The 20,764-nt window shown below is 38.1% G+C and overlaps 1 protein-coding gene across 2 annotated transcripts in view; it reads right to left on the reverse strand.

The window, feature by feature from the left end:
* KIAA0355 (KIAA0355 ortholog) overlaps positions 1 to 20,764 on the reverse strand; it is a 51,532-nt gene that overhangs the window by 20,506 nt on the left and 10,262 nt on the right. Inside the window, exons 2-3 of one of the 2 annotated variants that reach the window (XM_032195466.1) lie at positions 13,349 to 13,465; positions 2,495 to 3,830 (exon numbers count right to left, since the gene is read on the reverse strand). In XM_032195466.1, coding sequence (XP_032051357.1) covers positions 2,495 to 2,989 — 495 coding nt within the window. In that variant the 5' untranslated portion in view covers positions 2,990 to 3,830; positions 13,349 to 13,465. The remainder of the gene's footprint in view (positions 1 to 2,494; positions 3,831 to 13,348; positions 13,466 to 20,764) is intronic. The other variant, XM_032195467.1, reaches the window with a different exon arrangement.

Consider the following 20,764-nt stretch of genomic DNA (forward strand, 5'->3'; position numbering starts at 1 on the left):
GGTTTTCCTTCTCAGTCTTTCCTTCTGTACCGTCAGTCCTTCCAGTTTGTCCTCTGAAGTCCTATTTTCTGCATGCCTGATTACTCCTGCTACTCTCCTCCGATGTCCCTTCCAGTTGCTCACTACATTAAGTGTAACAGCAGCAGTGCCTGGATGCGGTGTTGTATTTAAGGCCACAATAGCCAAGTGAAGAGTTTAATACTGATTCCATGGTTCGTGCAGGTTATAGTTACATTAAACACATGACAACTGTCTCTTTGCAGTAGCACCAATAACGATTTATGCTTTGCAACAGCACAATACTGACTTCTGTTCAGCACAGGACTGCCATAAGCCCTAGGATTGTTCTGCAACACTACTGCCCATGGGCATCGCCCACACTAACTGTGAGGATAATTTCTATTTACATTCTATAACATTCAGTTTTCCCCTCTAAGTTCCACCACAACTGGAAATCTTAAACTGAAAAGTAGTTTATTTTCAGTTCTGTAGGTCTTCCAGCACACTTGGCCCACGTACTTTCTGATCACTTACAAACTTAAATTTATTCTCTATCCTGACCTCTAGCAAGGTCAATTTTGACAGTGAGCAACTAGTAACTGCTTCCTGGGTTACACCGATCCAGTCAGGTTGTCATTTACTTACATCACCCACACTACGATCTCTGTGTGATCCGTGTCAGTTTCAAACAATTTCTGCTGGTTCTTATACAAAAGTAGAATGTAATACTCCTCTCATTTTCCAGAAGTTCCCATAAATTCTGCACGCTGACTTTTTATAAAGTATGTGCAAGATACAGCTTTCATTAATAAGAGATGCAAGAACTGTACAGAGACAAGTGACTAATTACCACAAAGTACACTTAAAAAGAAACCAAGAAGCCAAGCTGTTTTGCCTGCATTCTCTTTGCATTTATTCCTACCGTAGATAGAGGTACCTGGTGAAAAGAGCACTGAAGGTACACACAGAGCTCAGGAGCAAGCGTTAGCTCATCACAGGTATTGTGACTGTCTTTAATCACATGAACGTGCACTGATTTTTAATTAATAGACACTTTTCCTACAGCCCTAGAGAAACAGCGATGCTATTAGATGGTTTTCAAAAACAAAGATCTAGAGAAGATACCTATAGCAAATATACATACTATAAAATGTATAGACAAATTCTTTGCGTACTAGGTATACAACATGAGAAAACGTTGATCATACTTCTCACTACAATTATGTAGTACAAATAGCATTCTGCTTAACTACTTCATCCGTAAGTTGTACAGCTACAGAGAGCAGATCACGCTTGATAAGCAAGTGAGTATAACATTCAGGTAACTTTGTAAGGATGAAATCTGAACCAGAAATAGGAACTAAAGAACAAGTTTTCTTCTCAGGATGGAATTCTGTAGGAAGAACTTTGCAAAGGCTGCTACAAAAATCAAGAAATACATCAAAATATGAAGAACTACTTAAAACAGCAGGGATTCATACATGAAAACATTTAGCATTATGCCTTACATGTTTAAGAAGTTTACTACAGGAAAACATACAGCCAGACAGGATTGCAGTTGTAGATGCTATCCTAAACTTCAAAATCTCAGAATTTTGACTGCTGGGCACATGCTGCCAGCGTATGGAAATTAAAGCAAAGTTGTGACAATTTTTTACAACACAAGTATTTCATGTTCATGTGGTATTTTCTTTTTAGGCTTAACAACTCACAAAGTAAACAAATAGTCTGAAGAGTGATAAAGTGTTGTTTTTTGGATCATTTGTCAATTGATATGCAGTTTTACACAAGCACTGATGGCTTATATCCCTCTCTTCAGTGTTCAGATTTTCACCCAGAATTGATAACACTAAGGAAAATATGGTTTAATTTAGAATACGATGGCCTAATATTATTAGAAATTAGCTAACACAGAACAGGAAATCACAGCGCATCCGGTGCTGGAAGGGACCTGCAAGGATCCTTGAGCCCAACTCCTGGCTCCACACAGGACTACATAAAAAAATCAAACAAAGGCTTACAACTTTCATTTACTTACTTAGGCTTGTTAGTTTGGGGCAGTGGGGTGCTGGGTTTGTTTGCTTTGCTTTAATTATTGTAGGGGGGTTTTATTTATTTGTTTTACACTAGGCATGTTTTCCCAAGTACGAAAGAGGTTACTGGATTTCTCGTTTTAAGTTTAAATCATACAGAAAAATACCTTTTAGAATTAGGTAGATAATACAACTTAAACTTATTTCATAAAAACTTTAAATTTAGTGCAAGTCCTTACACAGAAATATCCACTGAACATCTCACTCAACATAGTTTGAAACTGACCACTGGCAGTCATTTAATTCTGAGAACAAAAATGAAAATGCTTCTCCTTTTATCAGTGTTGCCCACAAATACAAAAGAAAGAACTTTCAGCGTAGCACTGATTTTAAGTAAAAGTCCAATTACGAAGGAATGATATAAATTCACATGCAAAACAGAATCCCCCAAGGTAACTTACCTCAATGTCTTGTAGGCTGAATTCTTTTTGATCTTTAAAGTTCGCAGCGCCTGCACTCAGTTCCATCAGCATTTTTGCTATTTCTGGTTTTATTGCTGCTGTGAGTCGACTCGCTGCTTCCATGACATGTTCCTGCACGTCTTTCAGTTGCATAGCTGCCTTAGAATAGTGAGAGTTCCTAAATACACTGCTGAAAAGGTCTGTAAGGAAAGTGCTCGTACGGCAAAACACGTTGAGTGCATCCAGATATTTGGAGATTCCCTGCTGGATGTCTGCAATCGGAGTAGTATGGGATACAGGGTGGTTGCAGCTGCCCGCAGCAGCTGAGGAGACCAAAGGGGATGCTGGGGTTGTAGATGCCAGCGGTGCGCTCAGGGTCCTGCCTAGCTCAGGCATTTGATACTGCTGGTGTTGCTGCACTTTTTGCTTGGACCCGCCAAGCAAAAAGCGCCGCTTATAGTCCATTTTGCTTTCTTGTGCACTACAGCAATACATAAGTGAGTGCTTGTCCGAAGATCTCTTGAATTAACAATCACTTGTCAAACTCCTTCCCCAAATATATAGTTATGTACAGTAACAGTGGAGGACTGTGTACATAGGTTTCACAAAAGGCATTTCAAAAAGGCAAGTGTCTGTATAATCTGTATCAGCAGTGAGAAAGGCAGCAGACTTGCTGACTTAATATTTTCAGTGTTCAATGCAGCCCTGCTGCAGTTACAAACTGTACTCAGAAAGCAAGCCGACGTATCTTAATAATGCTCTGTCTCCTTCAGTATTCCACTCTGCACACAGAAAAGCAACACTGGAGCAGAGAAGTTATCACCTAGAATTTCTTCATGAGCATATTATTGTCACTTGCTGTTAAAGTTTACAAAAGTTATTTTTGTCAACGCAAATAATAATTTTAGAAGCAATGCTTTAATACATTTTTCCAATTAGTAATATCAGGAAAAGTGGAGCAAACCACCGATCAACAGCGATTATAAAAGCAGTGCAGAGGCTTCTTCCTTAAAAAAAGCAAATCCTTATGTCAGCAGATCAAGTATCTTCAAATGTCTTGACAGATCCAGTCTGCCAAATCAGTTTACTTGTAGTGTCTCTTCTTAATACTGGAGGGAAAAGAGATCTGGACTCTGTTTACAGAAGACCTTGCAAGTATAAGCTACTAAAAATTAGAGTGTTTATTATTGCAAGCCTTCTTCCCCTTTCCTTGTTTGTTGAGGTAGTTGTTTCCGTTGTAACATTAAGAAGTGGTGCTTCCAGACTGCATTTGCCCTCAATTGTAGACTCAGAACAAAAATGTACAAATGTATTTGTAAGGCCTCTAGGTCATTTCCTGTGAAGGAAGAAAAAAAAAGTTTAAAATGTTATGGAACAATGAACAGTTTTTAAGATCTTAATTCCTGCAGCATCCTGGTATACTTCTCCAGGCATACGTTGTCAATGACACATAGACTGAAAGGAAGGGAGAGCTGCACGGGCTGTTCAAAAGGCAGCTACAAACTGGTATCATCATGTCACTGAACTCAACACCGCTGAGTGTTTTCTTATTAATTCTCCCAACCTAGACTCAAACTTGAGTAGCAGTTAATCCCCACTGCAGCCCTTACACAGTTAAGAACAGAAGAGTCTATTAGTGCAGACCTTAGGGGGAGTTAATCACATTTTCTAACCTTATCCTTTTCAAATAATTCAAAAATTAAGTCAATGAAACCTTTTTTTCACATATCATAATTCACTGCAGAAATATGAGACTTCCATTCTTTCTAGTAATTTACTAAATCAACATCCAGTTTTTTTTTTTTTTTTTCTGTACAACGGCAGAAAACAGCAGAAAAACCTGTCTATATCCTAACTGAGACCCTGTTTCAGGACGACGGTATGTATCTATCATACTGGCAAGATCTTATACAAGACAGAACTGCCTAACAGATTGGCCTGAACAGCAATCCCACCAGACACAAAAGTAAGGGGGAAGTAGAGCCACTAATACCACCCTACTCCTACTGGCAAACTGAGCTGCAGCTGGACAGCCAAGAGCACTTTCTGGAAGGCATTCATAGGGAGGTGAAGAGAGCCTGAGCAGCGAGAAGGGGTCAGTTTGCAGCAGGTGACGTTCAAGGCCAGAGCTGGAACTTCTGAAAAAAGGCACGAAGATCTTAAAGTCCCTGCTCTCAGCCAAACATAGCTCCTAACTGGACAGGGTCTGGCATCTAAGGACCACGTATACAAGTTAAAGTTGTATCTATACAATGATCACACTTACTCATAAGCAAAAAAAAAAACAAAACCAACAACCCTCTGCTTTATCGTGTCAAGACAGTATCAGAAGGGACATATAATGTACAGATATACAATGTTTTCTATCTGTTCCTAGGCATCAGTCACACTAAGCCACTCTCTCCTACACCTGCATGTAAGTTGATTTACGTAAGTTGATTTCATCAGACGAGGACATTCTTTTCCTTACTGCATCAATTACATTCTACAATGTTAGTATCAAATAGTAACATCCCCCCAGTACTTTAAAGAATAATCTAGATTTAATAGGAAGGACCCCTTTAATTCAACAACAATTTATTTCTTTTGCTATTACATTTAAGATATGAAACCTATTCTAATATTGTCAAAACAGCTGGGGAATAGAGATTGTACCTTCAGACAGAATTTCTTCAGACTGGTAGAAAAAAAACTATCAGTTCGTTCATATAATGTGTTTTGACAGACAAATGAAACAAAACCTCAGAAAAAAGCAGGCAAGACGCAGCAGGACAGAACAACATGAAGGGAGTGGGATAGTCTCACACCCACTAAAACAACAGACACGAGTTTTTCAGGAAGTTGCTGCTGCAGATGGTTCTGCTTCTGAGATCTAGAGCAAATATTCTTCCACATTCCCACTTTTTAAAACATGAGGAACAGATAAAACACGGCAGACGTTCCCATACACATTTCGACATCCCTTATTAAAGTACTTTAAGCTGATTACTTTATTTCCTAATAACTAACTTTACACTTCTCTCAATATTCACATTGAGTGCACTGAAGTGCAGTAAGTCCATTAAAATGGATTCTTACTTTAAAAGTGTCAGTGCCTTACAGTAGAAAAATCATTTTTCTTGATTGCATAAAAGCATAGACAGAACAAAAGAGTTAATCTATACGCATTGTGTAAATAAACTGGTGATTATTTTCCCTAAGTAGACATGAATTCCACAGTGCAGAAGAAATTAAGAAATGATCATGAAACATTGAAGTGTTAATGCCAAAAGTAGGAAAAACTAATTAAGGAGGAGTTTGAGCTACACAGCCCTGAATTAGGCATTAGAGATGCACTATGCTTTGGTTCTTCATATTGAGCCTTTCAGGATCAAACTAAGGTACTGAATTGGTAACAGTCCAATATTTAACTCATACAAAATCCTGCTACACCCTAAAAACATAAGTGAAATGAATAGAAAAGGTGGTGTTTTCACATTTCCTACAGCCATGAACAAAGACGATTGATCACTGTTTTACTAACAGACACTTTCACAGACAAATCTGTAAGAACATATTCAACTCTTCAACATCTCATAGGCTTCAAAAATCACTTGTAATAAAACCAACACAGAAGCTTACAGCAGACAGCTTATGTCCCTAGCATCTAAGAAGATACACGTTTCTTTAAAGAGAGAACAGTGACAGGTCTTGTCCAGACACTAGGCATGTGGGTAACACTACAAGTATTACACATTCTATAATGAGACTCCAACATGCTATGTATAAAGTAAACACTCTTCCTTTTGTATCTTTTCCTGAAAAAGTGAAGAGACGACCGTTCCCACGCTCCCCCCTCCCTCCCCAGTGCTGCGGCTCCACCGCTGCTCTTGGCTCATGGACTAAGAGTGGAGACTCCACGTTTTAACAATTTGAACTTTGCGTCAATCCAGATCATGCTGTATCAGAAAAAGAATTCAAAGGATTTCATTCTGGCAATAGAAGAGTAGCATGTTATCGGTCCAAAATGCAACTGCGAAGTTTGTGTTTTATTTTGCAGAAAACAGATACTCAGAAATCAAGTACAGAAGTCTCAAAGAGTTAGCATACCACAACTCAGAAAGTTGTATGCCTTCCTTTATGTAATCAAGGTCAAAAAGTTGTTCATATACTGTTAGAAGTATATATTGGTATAGAAGGCTTACCCATTTTAACTGGGAGTTGATTCATTTTAAACTATTCCAAACTAAAGACAGATTACGTTCACAGCAACAGAGCATGTTTAGCATCTACAAAACAGATCCACCTAAAAGCACTAGAAATTGAAATCCACAAGCCAGAGAAAAACAAGTAATAACAGAATTTATTAACAAATTTCATAAACTGAGAAATTCAATTCTGCCTTCAACTTCACTCTCAATTAATATGCTACATCTATTTAAAGTTGCCGTATCAATGACAACGAGAATATGCAGAAGTTTCTCAACAACTGTATAACATTTGATCCATCCATAAAAAGAAACAGCATAGAATTAAGCTACATTACAGGGATTGTCATGCAATTGAAAACATAAGTTAAAAACAAAAGTCTACATATTGCCAGAAAATTCTAAATTATATGTTTTTTGAAGAAATCTTACATAAACATAGCAATAACAAATCTGTGATACAAAAACCATAGAATTAGCTTGTGGAACCTGATAAACATAGTAACAAGTTACCACAACAAGAAGCTACTTCTCATATACTAGTAGTTATATATGAAGGGTGACAAAAATACTTTTCATATTATATACATTTTAATCTAACCTCCCTGGTAGGAATGCAGCATTTTTCATAAGGTCATTTACAGTTGCTCAAGATTTCAAACAACTATTTCACTTTCTCAGCTGAGGAAATGTGGTTTTGGTGGTTTTGTTGTTATTGTTTTTTTGTTTTTTTCTTTGAGGCTTTTTTTTTTTTTTTTTTTTTTTTTTTTTTTAAATCAAGCAATAACAACTTTCACACTTTTAGTAAGAAAGAAGCTAATCTGGTTTAGATGCAGTTCTGATCAGAGCTAACACATGCTGATTATTCCTACAAAGCTACTGAATCCCTTCAGCCTCCAGCAGCAGTGGGACAGACTGACCTGCTGGACACTTCTGCATGCCACCGTGTCCACACACAGGGAAGTTTAACAGAAACGGCAAGCTCCTCTTCATATTATCTTCTCACACTGCCTTTATTTCTGATCTGCAAAGCCCATAGCTGCTCCTATTCACCAAGGGTGAAAATTGGAGACCATCTGCAGGTAAGCACATCCCCACCTCAGCCCAGTTCCTGAGGTTCAGACACAAGGACCATTTTCAGTGGGGCCAGCAAGCTGCTTCAATATGCTGCATTATTGCAGGATCTCCAAAAACCAACAAAAGAAAGGGGCATGATTTTATATTGGCACAAACCAATCACAGAAATACCCCTCAAAAATCATCTTTCAAGGATGTTGAGGAAACACAGCACAGTGTGTTTTGGGAAGACAGAAGATACCAGCTTTATCAGGACTAGCCAGCACTTGATTAATAGCATAGCTTATACTTCTGGAAGAAATTCATAAGAGTGTTCTTTGTGGGTTGTTTTTGTTCTGGATTGTTTTTTTTAAACTTTTCAGGATAATTTAAGAGCTAGAACTACGTTCCAAAAATTAAACAAGAATAGCAATCTCCAAATAATGCCGACTGGTGGAAAATACCCATTAATCTGTCTGACATCAACTCACTTATTCTGCACCTGTAATTTCTTACCAACACATCATAAATACTGAAAGCATGCAAATGCTTTTACAAGGGTTGACAAGCATCATCTTCACCATCGGGGAAAATGGGGCTCACAGTTTCTAAGGGCCTTGCTCCAGGCAGCTGCCAGGCCACAGGCACCAGAGAAGCCCATGGCCCCCCAGCAGGGAGAGGATGCCCGCACTGGTAGCTCAGTATTTAGGCTACAAAGCCAAAAAGGAAAACCAACCCCTCTTTTCAAGGCTGACAGCTTTTTTTAATGGGGTGGACTGCTGTGGCACCTCTTGAATTTTTAAGTCTCCTGTTTGAGGAGAAAGGGGAAGACAGACATCGATAGACTATTGAACCAATATCATCTTAGTTCTGTTAGCTCAAATTGCTTGTTGGGATTCCTTCTTGGCTGCTTGCCCAGAACAGTTGGAGGGGAAAAAAAAAACAAAAACAAAAACAAAAAAAAAGAAAACAACACAAAAATAACAAGAAGTAGGCATGCCAATCCTTAGTGAACCCATAAAGCTCCTGTCGGAAACATCCTCCTTGTAGGGTCTACCTTTCCTAAAACCAGCTCACCAAATGCTCTGACCCACTCTCCCCCCACACCAGTTGGGGATGGTAACTCACAGCACACACTCCACAGGGATTAAGTAGTTTGCCTCAGTTTAACCAGACTGTAACTGAGCATTCTGCTTAGTTTCATATAAATCTAAACAGACCAATTTTTTAATACAGTAACTAATTTCCTAATTTAGTTGTGAAGCTATTACAAACAGAAGCATGGAGATTTGTTAGATTTAACTGGGAGGCTCCATCAACTTCACTTTATTAGTTCATCAAAGACAAATTTCATCCATCAAGTATCCACCTAATATTTATAGGCAGGTCTCAACTGATTTATTACGTCTTGTCTAGGTCTTCTTTCCTTTTCAAGATGACCCTCCTTAAAACAAGTCTATTAGCTTATTAGTGCCAACTTGTAGGTTTTGCCCTTGTACTGGAAAATCCTCTAGAAGCACAAGTATGCTACACATCCTGAATGACAAGCAAAGACAGATACAGCCCCATCCCCTGCACCAAAGAAACAAATCACCAAAGACTTTGTCATAAAAATCACTCGGAAACAAAAAGAACGAGAGAAAGCTGAAGAAAAACAAGTTTTCAGAGCTAGTTAAGGACTGAGAGTGTTGACTGCTCAGCACCACACCACCTCACTTCCAACAATCCTCCAGAAAAGGATCCATAGTCCTGAGGCATATAGCTACACTTCCTTTGAAATATATGTGCAAGGTGATATCTCTAAACCAAATTCAGAGTTATCAGTATCCTGACTGGATTTTTCCAGGGCAGAGCCTAGACTGTGTCAGGCAGCTTCTTACATTTTGTTTGAAGTAAAACACCTACCACAGAATGGCACTAACTCCAATCTCAGCGGTAAGATATGACAGCAAAAGGAAAATCTGGTGAAAGGAATGTGTTAAACCAAACCTTCTTTCAGACTTTGGTGCCTCCCTGAATGTCAAAAATAGATGCCTCTGTCAGATCAGGATCACTGTTTCAATCCTCCCTTGGCAATAGGCGCTTACCTTATCTGTTTTGAAAGCAGGACCAGTTCTCTTTTTAAAGACAACTGTTCATACAGAAGAGAAGGAAAAGAAGATAAGCTACCATATCAAGAATGGACATTAACAAAGCATTTGCACAAAGCATGAGAAATTCACGTCCAACGTGATTGCCACCAGAGACTCAAAATCCATTTCCCTCTTCTCCCAAAAGGGTGCACATCTGCCACAAGTATTTGTGCTCTTGCTGAGCTGTATAACACGTTAAGACAAAAACAAACAAAAAGATTCATGGGACCATGAAAAAAAAAAAAAATCAGAGCTCTGCCTCTCAGAATGTGTTGTCTACAAAGTTCTTGCTACTACCTACAGGAGTGCTTGCGAAGAGAAGCCTGCTCTCTCTGAAAGCAAGCCACTGGCAACCCGTCATCTGAATAAATACGCTCTTCTTCAAACCGGAGTGAAGTACCGAATGCTGTAGTTTCAAGGAAGAGAAGGGAAGCAGACAATTTCTAGACAACTCTGAGAATAAGTTAATGTCTATTCCTATACATGACGTATTTCAGCCACAGACTTCCCCTCCCGCTGAAGGGAAGGCAGGAAGAAAGGGCTGAACTTCAGAAAATTTCATTCAGTTAAACAACATGTGAACAGCACTACGAGTTGGCAAGGCCTTTGCGTCCTGGCCCAGTTATGGCCATTTCAGATAACTCGCCCCTGCCCTCTGCAAAGGTCTTTCCTCCTAAACCCACCCAGCATGTCGCACTCCCGTAGACGCACTTAAAGCCTTTCTGAACTACACCAGAAGCCATTTATGTATTTCTTAGTCAAAATGTGACAGTACAAACAAGTATTAGGAAAACGGAATATAATTGGTTTTTAGTTCTCAGGTAAGTACAAAATCAAGGTTTCCCATGCTTCTGCAGAAGGCCAGCTTTTACTTAGAAGAGGGAACACGACGAAGAACAACAGAAACATGCACAATCCTGCAGTCTCATCATAGACATTTCAAACCTGGAAGCAGTTTAATCTTTGGGCTCAATTCAGCAATGGACTACAGCATATGATTAGTTGCAGTAAAGTCAGCGGTATCTCTCACATACTCAAGTACCTTGTTAAATCATGAATTACAGTTTTCCTGTATAAACAAATGCCAGATGTATTTTTCAGTATCATCAAATGGGAAGAGAAGCTTTTAGTACATGTTGTTAAATGTATGCTAAAAACTTCAACTAAATTTTTTCCTTGCCTAAATCTCTGAAATCTCTAACAATTTTTTTTTTCTTTTTTTTTTGCAAATTGCTTTGAAAAGTTTAGCTACTGCTGAGTCAGCGAAGATCAAGCAATTGAAGAGGGCTCAGTGTAGAGCTTTATTTCTGCTGTTTTAAAACGATTTGATCATGGTTCCAAATACTTCATAAAAAGATTATGCACCCATAAGAATAGCAATGACTCCCACCCTTTGGCAAAGCGCTTACAGAAATAATGGAAAGGCACTCTATAAACACTACCATCCACGGCTCTTCTTTCAAAATCAGATTCCTCTCGGGAAGTTTTCATTACCCTCAACAAGTTATATCTTAAACAAGACTTGAAAAGACGAGTGGAAGTAAGAGCCCAAGTCAAATACTACAGTGTTAAAGCATGACATACTACATACGCTACTAAATATATACACAAAGAATGGCAGAACTTTACCGGAGCGAGGGACTAAAATAAGAGATGAGATTGACTATGGATAAATTTATCAACTTGTACGTGGGAAAAACATTCCTAGCCTCACACAGAAAGTGACAGACTCTAGCCTGATCTCAGTGTTAAAACTGCTTTTGCTAAAATGTCAGCCTGATGCAGAATATAAGAGTCAAAAGATTAAGTCTTACAAGTTATTAGCAAAGGAGTATGTGTGTGTGCTGGGAAAGCTGGAAAACAGTTATAACCCTACAAATTCATATTTTACCCACACTTCAAATTTAAAATGCTGTTCTGGTTTCTGGATCCTTCCTTCTTTCCTCTGGCTTAGTAACAGACAACTACAGGCTCAAGGAACCCTGGATGCAGCAAATCACTGAGGACAGTTTTAAATGGGTATAGGCCACAAGTTTACCCTTTTCTTGCCTTTCCCTAAGTATCCATTTATAACCACCATGGGGGTTAAACAAGGCTGAATTAGATCAATTCTGAAGTCTGAATCAATGTGGCCGTTTTTGTATTTCTTACTTGCTACAACCTAGCGATTATCAAAAGCATCATATCACAATGACATCCTACATAAACTGCTCTGAAACAGCTGATTTCGCAATCAGAAAATACTTCTGTTAATTTTTAGACAAGGCTTCCAGACAAAACAGATACTATACATCATAAATGCCACAGCACTCACACTCAGCAGCATACACATTTGTTTTTTTTCACTGAAATAAATATTCCTAAACCAAAATTCAAGGCTGTTTTAACTGAGTTTTTGATGCTATGCTCCTTTAAACAGAAAACCCAAACTCAGAACACAGTATGATTTTAGTAGTGCTAGACAAAAGCAATGTTTCCAGGCAATGAAAATTATAAATTGTCTATAAAAAAATAAAGCTCCATTTTAAAGCTCTTCCACAAGCAACACATTTGTGAGTACTGGAAGTATGAGACAGATTATGTACAGAAAATCCTGTGAAGCCTTTAAGATTTCTGATTTTTTTTCTGTGCCTGTTTGTAGCGAGCATGATGAAACCTTTCAAAACATTTGGAGTAACTCAACACCAACCATCTTTCCTTTCCCAAATTATTATGCTGCTTCTAAATTCTCAATGCTTGCTACAGAATGTAGCTACAACATTCTCTTGATGCTAGACTACATCAAAAAAAAAAAAAACCCTGCAAATGTGTTTTCATTAAATATACTGATCCTCATCCACTTAACTAATGCAATGGCTACTATGAGCAACTGTTTCCACATGCAAACTTCTCTTTTTCATATTAATAAGTATATTACCATACTATTTCCTTGTGACTGATACTTAAGACTAATCCAACATTTACTTATATTTGTTCTCTTCAGCACACATTAGAGGCTTTATCTATTTTAATGTTTGCTTTCCTCCTCACCCAACTCATTCATTGAAATTTCCTACTTGAAAGTCATTAAGCATTCTGAAATATGAATTGCATCTCCAGAAATAGAAAACAGGAGTACATCATATCAGAAACACTGACATCAGCGCATACACTTACTGTCTCATGACAGTTGCAACCATGAGCATTTTTGCCATGTAGCTAACAGAGATTCATGTCTCTGTACTACAGCTCCTGTGCTCTGACTTTCCAAATGCTTTATAAGCTTACTGTATTTGAGTAGCAGCAGATTCATCAGTGAACAGCTGGAGTTTTGCCCAGGAAAACAAACTGTAGTCTATACTGAAGAGAGGGACACGATGATTAGGCCTTTCAGATCCCTCTCATGTTGAAAATTATGGAATTATCAGAAAACTGTAATCATGAAAATGTTAAACTAAGGAGAATGTATTTTTATAGCAAATGAACATAATTATGTTTACCATATTTGGGCCCGAAGTTGGCTGGCAATTCAGTCTGTATATAGACAGCAATATCTGATTCACTGTCACAGGATATGAATAAACCAGAGCAATCCAGTGTGCATTGCAGCCTCTCTCCTAAAACAAAACCAAATATCAGTGTGTACATAATACTCCAAATGCATCAAATAATAATACTGTAAATCACGTAGTAGCTTAATAGTTTCAACTTCAATTCTAAAATCATTCTTGAACTAGATCTTTGTAACAGGAGACTTTTGGAAGCTGTCAGAATGATTTGTTTCTAAGAAATTTACATTTTTATACATTAAATTATGTAGAAGTAATTTCTGCAGCTGATGAAGGAACAGTGGTGACAAGTAATTTGAGATCATAAAGATTAGAAAACTCAAAACGGCAGCATGCATACTTCATAACCTTTCTTCAAAAAAAAAATTGCTTAAATGTCTTCAGCACAGCTTTCTCTTTCTCATTAAGACCAGAATTTATAAGTCTTAATTAAAAATAGATGAGACTTAAAATAGCACTAACTCATCCTGCATAGTTGGGGTCAAAACACAATTAGTTACAAGATGAACTGCAGGAGCACCCTCCAGTTTCTAAATCTCTAATAGAAACCAAACGGGGAAAAATACAGCTACATTTTGGCTTAGCACTTAGCTAGTTCTGCCTGCTTTACAGCAGACAACTTAAAAAACAATATTCCCTGAATTGCTCAATCTTCTGCAAGTCTTATTAACACTGGTTCAAACAGAAGTTAAGCACCAGAGACAAAAGGATTCTCCTCCTGCCCTTCTTAAGCAAGCCTGTGGTTCCAGCAGGTACCACCCCATGTTTATTACAATGGCAACAGCTTAAATCTTTTCAGACTGCAGCATCTAGTGCCATCTATTAGCTGCTTCAGTAATCCTGCTTTCCATTTCAGTTCATGGAATAATTTGTTGCCTTTTATCCACACAAGGTAAATGTCAAAACAGGCCACAGGTCAAATTAAAAATCAAAAAGCTGCGGACTGAAGGCTGAGGACTGTTAGTGTAGTCTTACGTCTCCATCCCCTCCTTATACTGATAAAGCTGTGAGAAATTTCTGGTTTCTTAGGCACTTAGATGTTTGGGTTTTGCATTTAATTTCCCAGGAAGACCACCTTGATTACATCTACTTTCTTTGTATTAAAAACAAAACAAAAGTTAATATTTTAGCAAACTACTGTTCTGCTTCTTTAAAACAGTTTACACTCAGCAATGAGGTTTATTTATTTCTATCAACAGAAATAAATTTACACATTTGGAAAATAAATCTCACTTTCTAAACTTAGTGTAGATGCTACTAAAGAATATAAATAACTTAACACAACAGCAATTTGCTAACAAACGCATACATGGAATTCCACCGGCACGTCTCAGCAGCACACGCAGCTCTGCCTGCTTCCAGCTTTAAGCTACTACATCAAGGCTATGGCAGGGAAAGGCATACAACAGACACACTGACGTTCAGATAAATTCTGCTGTGATTTGATGCAATGCCATTTTCTCTTTAAAAAAAAAAAATCCATTGTTCTTGGGTTAAAGTTACTCCCCAAACAACCCTCCAAATTAAGTTATCAATTGTTAAATAATTATCTGACCTAATTTACAACATATAAAGCACTGTCGGACCAGCTTAGCATGTCCTGAAAGTAGAAGTACTGACAGTTTTACACAAACAGCTAAGCTCCCATCCATCTGCATAATTTGTCACCGGGTTACTATGTGCCAAAATTTCTGCACTGAGTTGTGCAAGAAATCTCTCCCAGCAGAGGGTACAATGGGAGATTTATGCTGGTGTAATACATCTTGGAAGAAAAATACGTGTAATGTTTTAACCCATAAAACAAATGAATGTGATCTATTGACTAGGAACCAGAGAAACATCCATAAGCAAACCTGAACACTTCAACTTTATTAGATCCTTCTGAAAACTGACATGTCCTGTTCCCTCTGAAGCTCCTAGTACCACTGGTGCAGCAAACCCCCCCTCACACAGCAGTGGAAGATCCTAACTTCACTAACAAAGCACATCTACCGCTGGATTTCAATATTCACTAACAGAGCTGATTCTTGTTCATAAATGAAGACTGGAAAGAAACATTGAAAAATTCACCTATCTACTGCTGCACCAACTATATTTAAAAATAATGGTCAAACATGAAACTAGGCTTACAAATTTAGATGAGTTTAACCAACTAATGCTCCTCCCCAGTAGCTTACGTTGGCAAAGGGCTTTCTGCTGCAGAAATTGCGACACAGCAACGCTCTGCCAGCCATAACACATGGCAAAGATGCCAAACACATTCAAGCAGTGTTTCAATATGAGCTGGTGCATCTATTAGCGCTCCAGCCAGACCCCTTTCAAACACATTTCCCAAGTATTACATTTAGAAAAAGCAACCTCTTCGCCACTGGGGCTGTTTGTGCAGAGGGTGTGCAGACGGCCCAGGCAGAGCCACCCCAGTGGCACCACGAGCTGCCCGTGCCTGATGGAGCAGGAGCAAGCAATGGTAAGGAGAAAGTCACCATGCACAGCACGAAGCACCCAGGAGATACGTGGCAAGTTTTACGTAATCTATTACAACAACTCCCCCAGGCACCCTTTTTAGCCCTGCTGGATTTCCTGCCTTCTCCCCACCCCCCAAGCAGGCTCCAAACCTTGAAGTAACCTTGTTCTGCTCCCCCCCCAGAGACGGCTCCATGCCTGAAACATAACCTCTAATCTTATTTTCTATTTCTAGCATACAATTCACGACCCTTATCCCAATTTTTTAAATTAAATATCCTCTGCGTTGCAGACTGTTTCCTATAGTCATGATAGCGCACAGACTACGTCAGAACCTACAACCATATGCTTCTGGTCAGGACAATTTTACATCATTTTTAAGGGCATTAGAATTAGAAACACACAGTATTTTTGTATTATAGGTTTAAGAGTCTCCTCTGAAAAAGAAGTTTTCAATGCCGCTGCCAGTACTGCAGTGCAATGAAACAGCTTTATTTGTTGGAAGGTTTAGATAAAGACCTTAAAATACAACAGAAATGCATTTCAGGGCAGTCTGCAAAGTGAAGCATAAACTTACAGCAATTAGAGTGACTTAGAGAATATTTGCAGATGCTAAGTCTTAAAAACTGCAGGGTTTTATTAGAAAGGAAGACTTCTCATCTAACACCATTTATTTGTTAGATGGATTTTGCTTAAACCTGCAATTTTTTTTTAAATTTTTTTTTGGACAACAACAAAATGTAAGAGTTGACCATTGATTCTTCAACATTTCCTACACAAGATATATTAAAATCAGAAGAGCCTACTGGATCAAATGTCTATCCAGACCACAATGATTAGGGTCTAAATTTGTACTTCTAATTAGTTAGCACTATTCATAACTCCCTTCCATACTTTTATCAATATTTAATTTAACAGTTGCTAGGGTGAAACATCCCGCCATGTACAAATTCTCCTACAGAAGCACTTTGATACAGTACAACTCCCTGAAGAATGAAAAAATATTTTTCTGTCTCCAAAGTGCCAAAAAAAAGTTGCCAGGAGGCATCCCAAGCCTGGAGGTTGCAGTCTGACAAGGTCAGGCCCTCAACAGAGCTGCACAGTTACAAGTACGTGTCTGCATTTTCATCGGCCACGTGCTAACGCTCTTCCACCTACCCCAAAATAATCTGTTTCAGTCCTAGAAAAGACATCTCAGAAAGCAGCGGGAATGCCTATCACTGCTCAGTTGGCTGCGCTTACTCCGCAGAGAAGGCCAGCTTTGGTCACTAGGCACGAGTGATTGCCTTTGCTTACGCACAAAGTGGAAGAAAAAAAGAAATGGTAACTTCCAATGAACCACATAGCAAAATATTGATAATGCTTACAGCAAACTAACAGATAGCCTTTCAAAACAAGACTAACTATATTGGTATCATTTTCCTTTGTATAATTAGAAGATTAGTCAGACTAGAACTATAAGAGCAAACAAATTGTCATTAGAAGTTAAATTTTTTTTTTTCTGAAGTATATTTTGGACATAATCAGTTGTTCAGACAACTTGGCTACATAAGCAAGATTAGGAAAGAAGGAACAATCTTTGGACTAAGACATGAAGCACTACAACAAGCTTTGTTAAATTTATATATTCTATCAGCATGTTTTACAATAAATACAGTTTATTTTGCATTAGTCTGCACAGGCAGTTCTAATAAATGCCATTAGTATGTTCTACTTTCTCTCTCCCACTCCTCCTTCAGCCTCCATCCTATTCTCAGCAGGGCATCATTTGAATTTATTGGTAGTTCCACAGAAACTGAACTGTGCAAGTGGGAGGACAGCCTCTAGCAATTAAGAATAAAAGCAGATAAGTGAACATAAATTAGACTAGAGAAAAACAAGTGCAAGAATCTCTTAGGGCAGCAGAGCTAGATTTTGAAACTGACTTAAATATTTTATATTTATTGTTTTCCAGTCAGTCATCTCATCAACTTATAACTTATCAGTTTATACCATGAAGTTAGCATGCCAATAGGAGCAGCACAATCCAAAGCAGCCCAAAGTGAAATTCATTCCTAGGTGGCAACTGGAGAAAAACAACAATACTATCTGTACTAAAAATAAAGAAATTCTTATTTATGTTGACGATGTTACAAGTCAAGACTGCCCTTCCCTTCGCAAAAAAACAATGTTTTAAGAAGATATTTCTGACAGTAATTTCACTGAGTCTTAAGGTTCAATGATGGAAAGCTTATCCTCTCTCCCCCATCCTAAAATGAGGGTTAAAAACCTCTCAAAAAAAAAAAAATCACTGAAATTCTCATGTCAATGAATGATGGCCACAAAAATTCATCATACCACTAGGAAACTATTTGCCAGTATGTTTTCAAAAAGGATACTGTTATTCAAATGGAAAAAGAGTATCACACTATGACTACCCAACAATCCAAATAACTGTTTCAAAATCTTAAATTCATTAAATGTTTTATTACTGTGGTCTCCATAAAATATGAAATTAAAGAACTAATATAATTTGCTTGTCAGATGTAAATATTTTATAAATGGTTTCCCTGCAGTCTCTGCTTTCAGTAATAAGAATTACAGAAATAATTCCAAAATCCTCATTGAGTCTAACATTAAGAAAGTCTTTACTTTTTCTTAAGTGTTTCTATCCCCACCTTTCTTAAACTTTCAGGAACATAGCATAGGTGGTTTTTGTCACGTAAGAGTATTCTTTGTCATAAAGCATGCCACCTACCACAAACTGTGTTGTGAAAATGTTTGATTCACATCTGATTCAGTGCACACAGAGCTTCCTCACCAGGTGAGCCTGCAGCCTGCTTGAAACCCACCTTCCTGCAAGCAGCTAGACACTGCACTGCAATCAACACCACTCAGGAATCACAGCCAGGGATTTTGTATTTCAACACGGATCTCATCTAAGACATATTCTTTATTTTCAAGTTCTTCCAACCGCAGTGGAACATTGACACAGTAGCTACATACAGCTCAGCCAGGCTGACTTTGGACACCACTCATCATCCCATTACTAGTCCATGATCAACATTATGCACCATGGCAGTTCCCATCTCCCCACACCATGCAAACTCATCGTGGTGCTTTCAGGAAGCATGGGACACAGATGTCACAGATGTCCTTTATCTTGCTCTCAGAAATATATACCAAGATGCTCTTAGATCAGCTCTAAGCCCTGAGGAAGGTTGCTTTGAGGCACTGTGGATCTTTTACAAAGCGTTGTATTTCTATTTCCGCAAAATGCAGAAAAACTGTTAAAAAGTAGAGCCAACAGGCTAAGCAAAGACTGAGTAAGCCCATGAAAAAAAACAACTTCTGCCTATTCCAAAAGGTAAGCATTCCTCTATTATTCAGTAATCGAGACTGGGCCAAACAGTTCATTAAAGTATTTCCCTTCCAACTTTTCCTCAACAAATTTAATTTGGTAGCTAAAAACCAATAAATTCTTGAATATTTAGATGGTGTCCATTCTGTGAGAAATGGGAAATTATTTCCAACTACAACCCATGCAATTCTTACAGTTCCTAAAACTAGTCTTGTACATACCCTGCTTTCTTTCCCCTGTCCCTAAAAACATTTTTTGTTTAACGTGTTTAAATATTTAACCTTCCTAACACAGGGAGATGGGCTTTCGGCAGAAGAAAAAAGGCAAACACGGTCTGCTAGAGTAGTCACTTCTGCCCAAGTTCTTCCATTGCTAAAGGACCTCTCCCTTCTGTCTAACCTGCAACAGAGTTAAGAGATAAAAATAAAAATAATGACTCCTTCCACACATGTCCCAGGAGAAGACGAGTGGAATTATTACTTGGGTAAAAAGTTCACCTTATATCTGCTTTAAGATAAACAGCACAGTAATAGTCCCCCATGGAACAATTAGTTGTTTGCAAAGAAGCTGGTAGAGCTAACAACTAAATAAGGCTTATGTTTTCTCTATTTTCCTTAACTATTTTCTCCATTTACAGATAATATATCTTCCACATTTTTCCCCTTTTTGCAAACTGACAGAAAACCGAACTTGTGTATAGCCTGCTCCAGAGTTACTGACGGTAGAAGAAAGTGTAAATTGCTCCTCACAATCAAACAGAACAGCTAACACATTTCTGTGGGAAGGATTTCTATCCATTCCTGTCTCCAAAGCATCATATGGAGAAAAACAAAACAAAATTGTGTTATTACTGCTACCGCTATGCCTTCCTTCCAAGGCTCTCTGTAAGGATCTTGCTCTATTTCTAGAGTTATTCTATCAGGCAATTACAATTCTGTATTCTGCATAAGCTCACAACACATATCTGTAGCAATCTCCCAGAGAACACTATGATAAACAAATGCAGGCATACTAGATGGATTTTTTTCCATCTTTTCCTAAGAAACTGCTTTTCCCTGTCTACTGTATTACAAAGACTGTAGTTACCCGTCAATTTTAAACACTAAAAATCTTATTTTTGCTCAAAAGTCAACAGCATTGGTCCTATTTTTAGTTTCTTTTTCCTACATGAAGATTTCAAAAACACAGTATTAGAAAGGTATTTGTACTGCTCATCAAGGTATTAATATTTCATTTTATTCACAAGTTCTTATTCACAACAAATACATCCTGCTTACACCTAACAATATATCATGTAATAGGCACATACCAGCTATGTGCTCTTTCACTAAAAAACAATTTCAAAAAATCATTTTCTCAAAATTTCCATTTTAAAAATAAGGAAAACGACCTTTCTTCATAGTGTCCCGTAACATTACGCGGCTGGGGCAGGCCATACCACTTTTTGCCTTTATCAACTATTTTATTAGGAATACTCTACACTGAAGTCAGAACTGGGACTAGCTTCAAAGTAATATTTTATACATCAAGGCATTTTTACCTTC

This window comes from Aythya fuligula, chromosome 12, assembly GCF_009819795.1.
Source record: "Aythya fuligula isolate bAytFul2 chromosome 12, bAytFul2.pri, whole genome shotgun sequence".
Taxonomy (NCBI): domain Eukaryota; kingdom Metazoa; phylum Chordata; class Aves; order Anseriformes; family Anatidae; genus Aythya; species Aythya fuligula.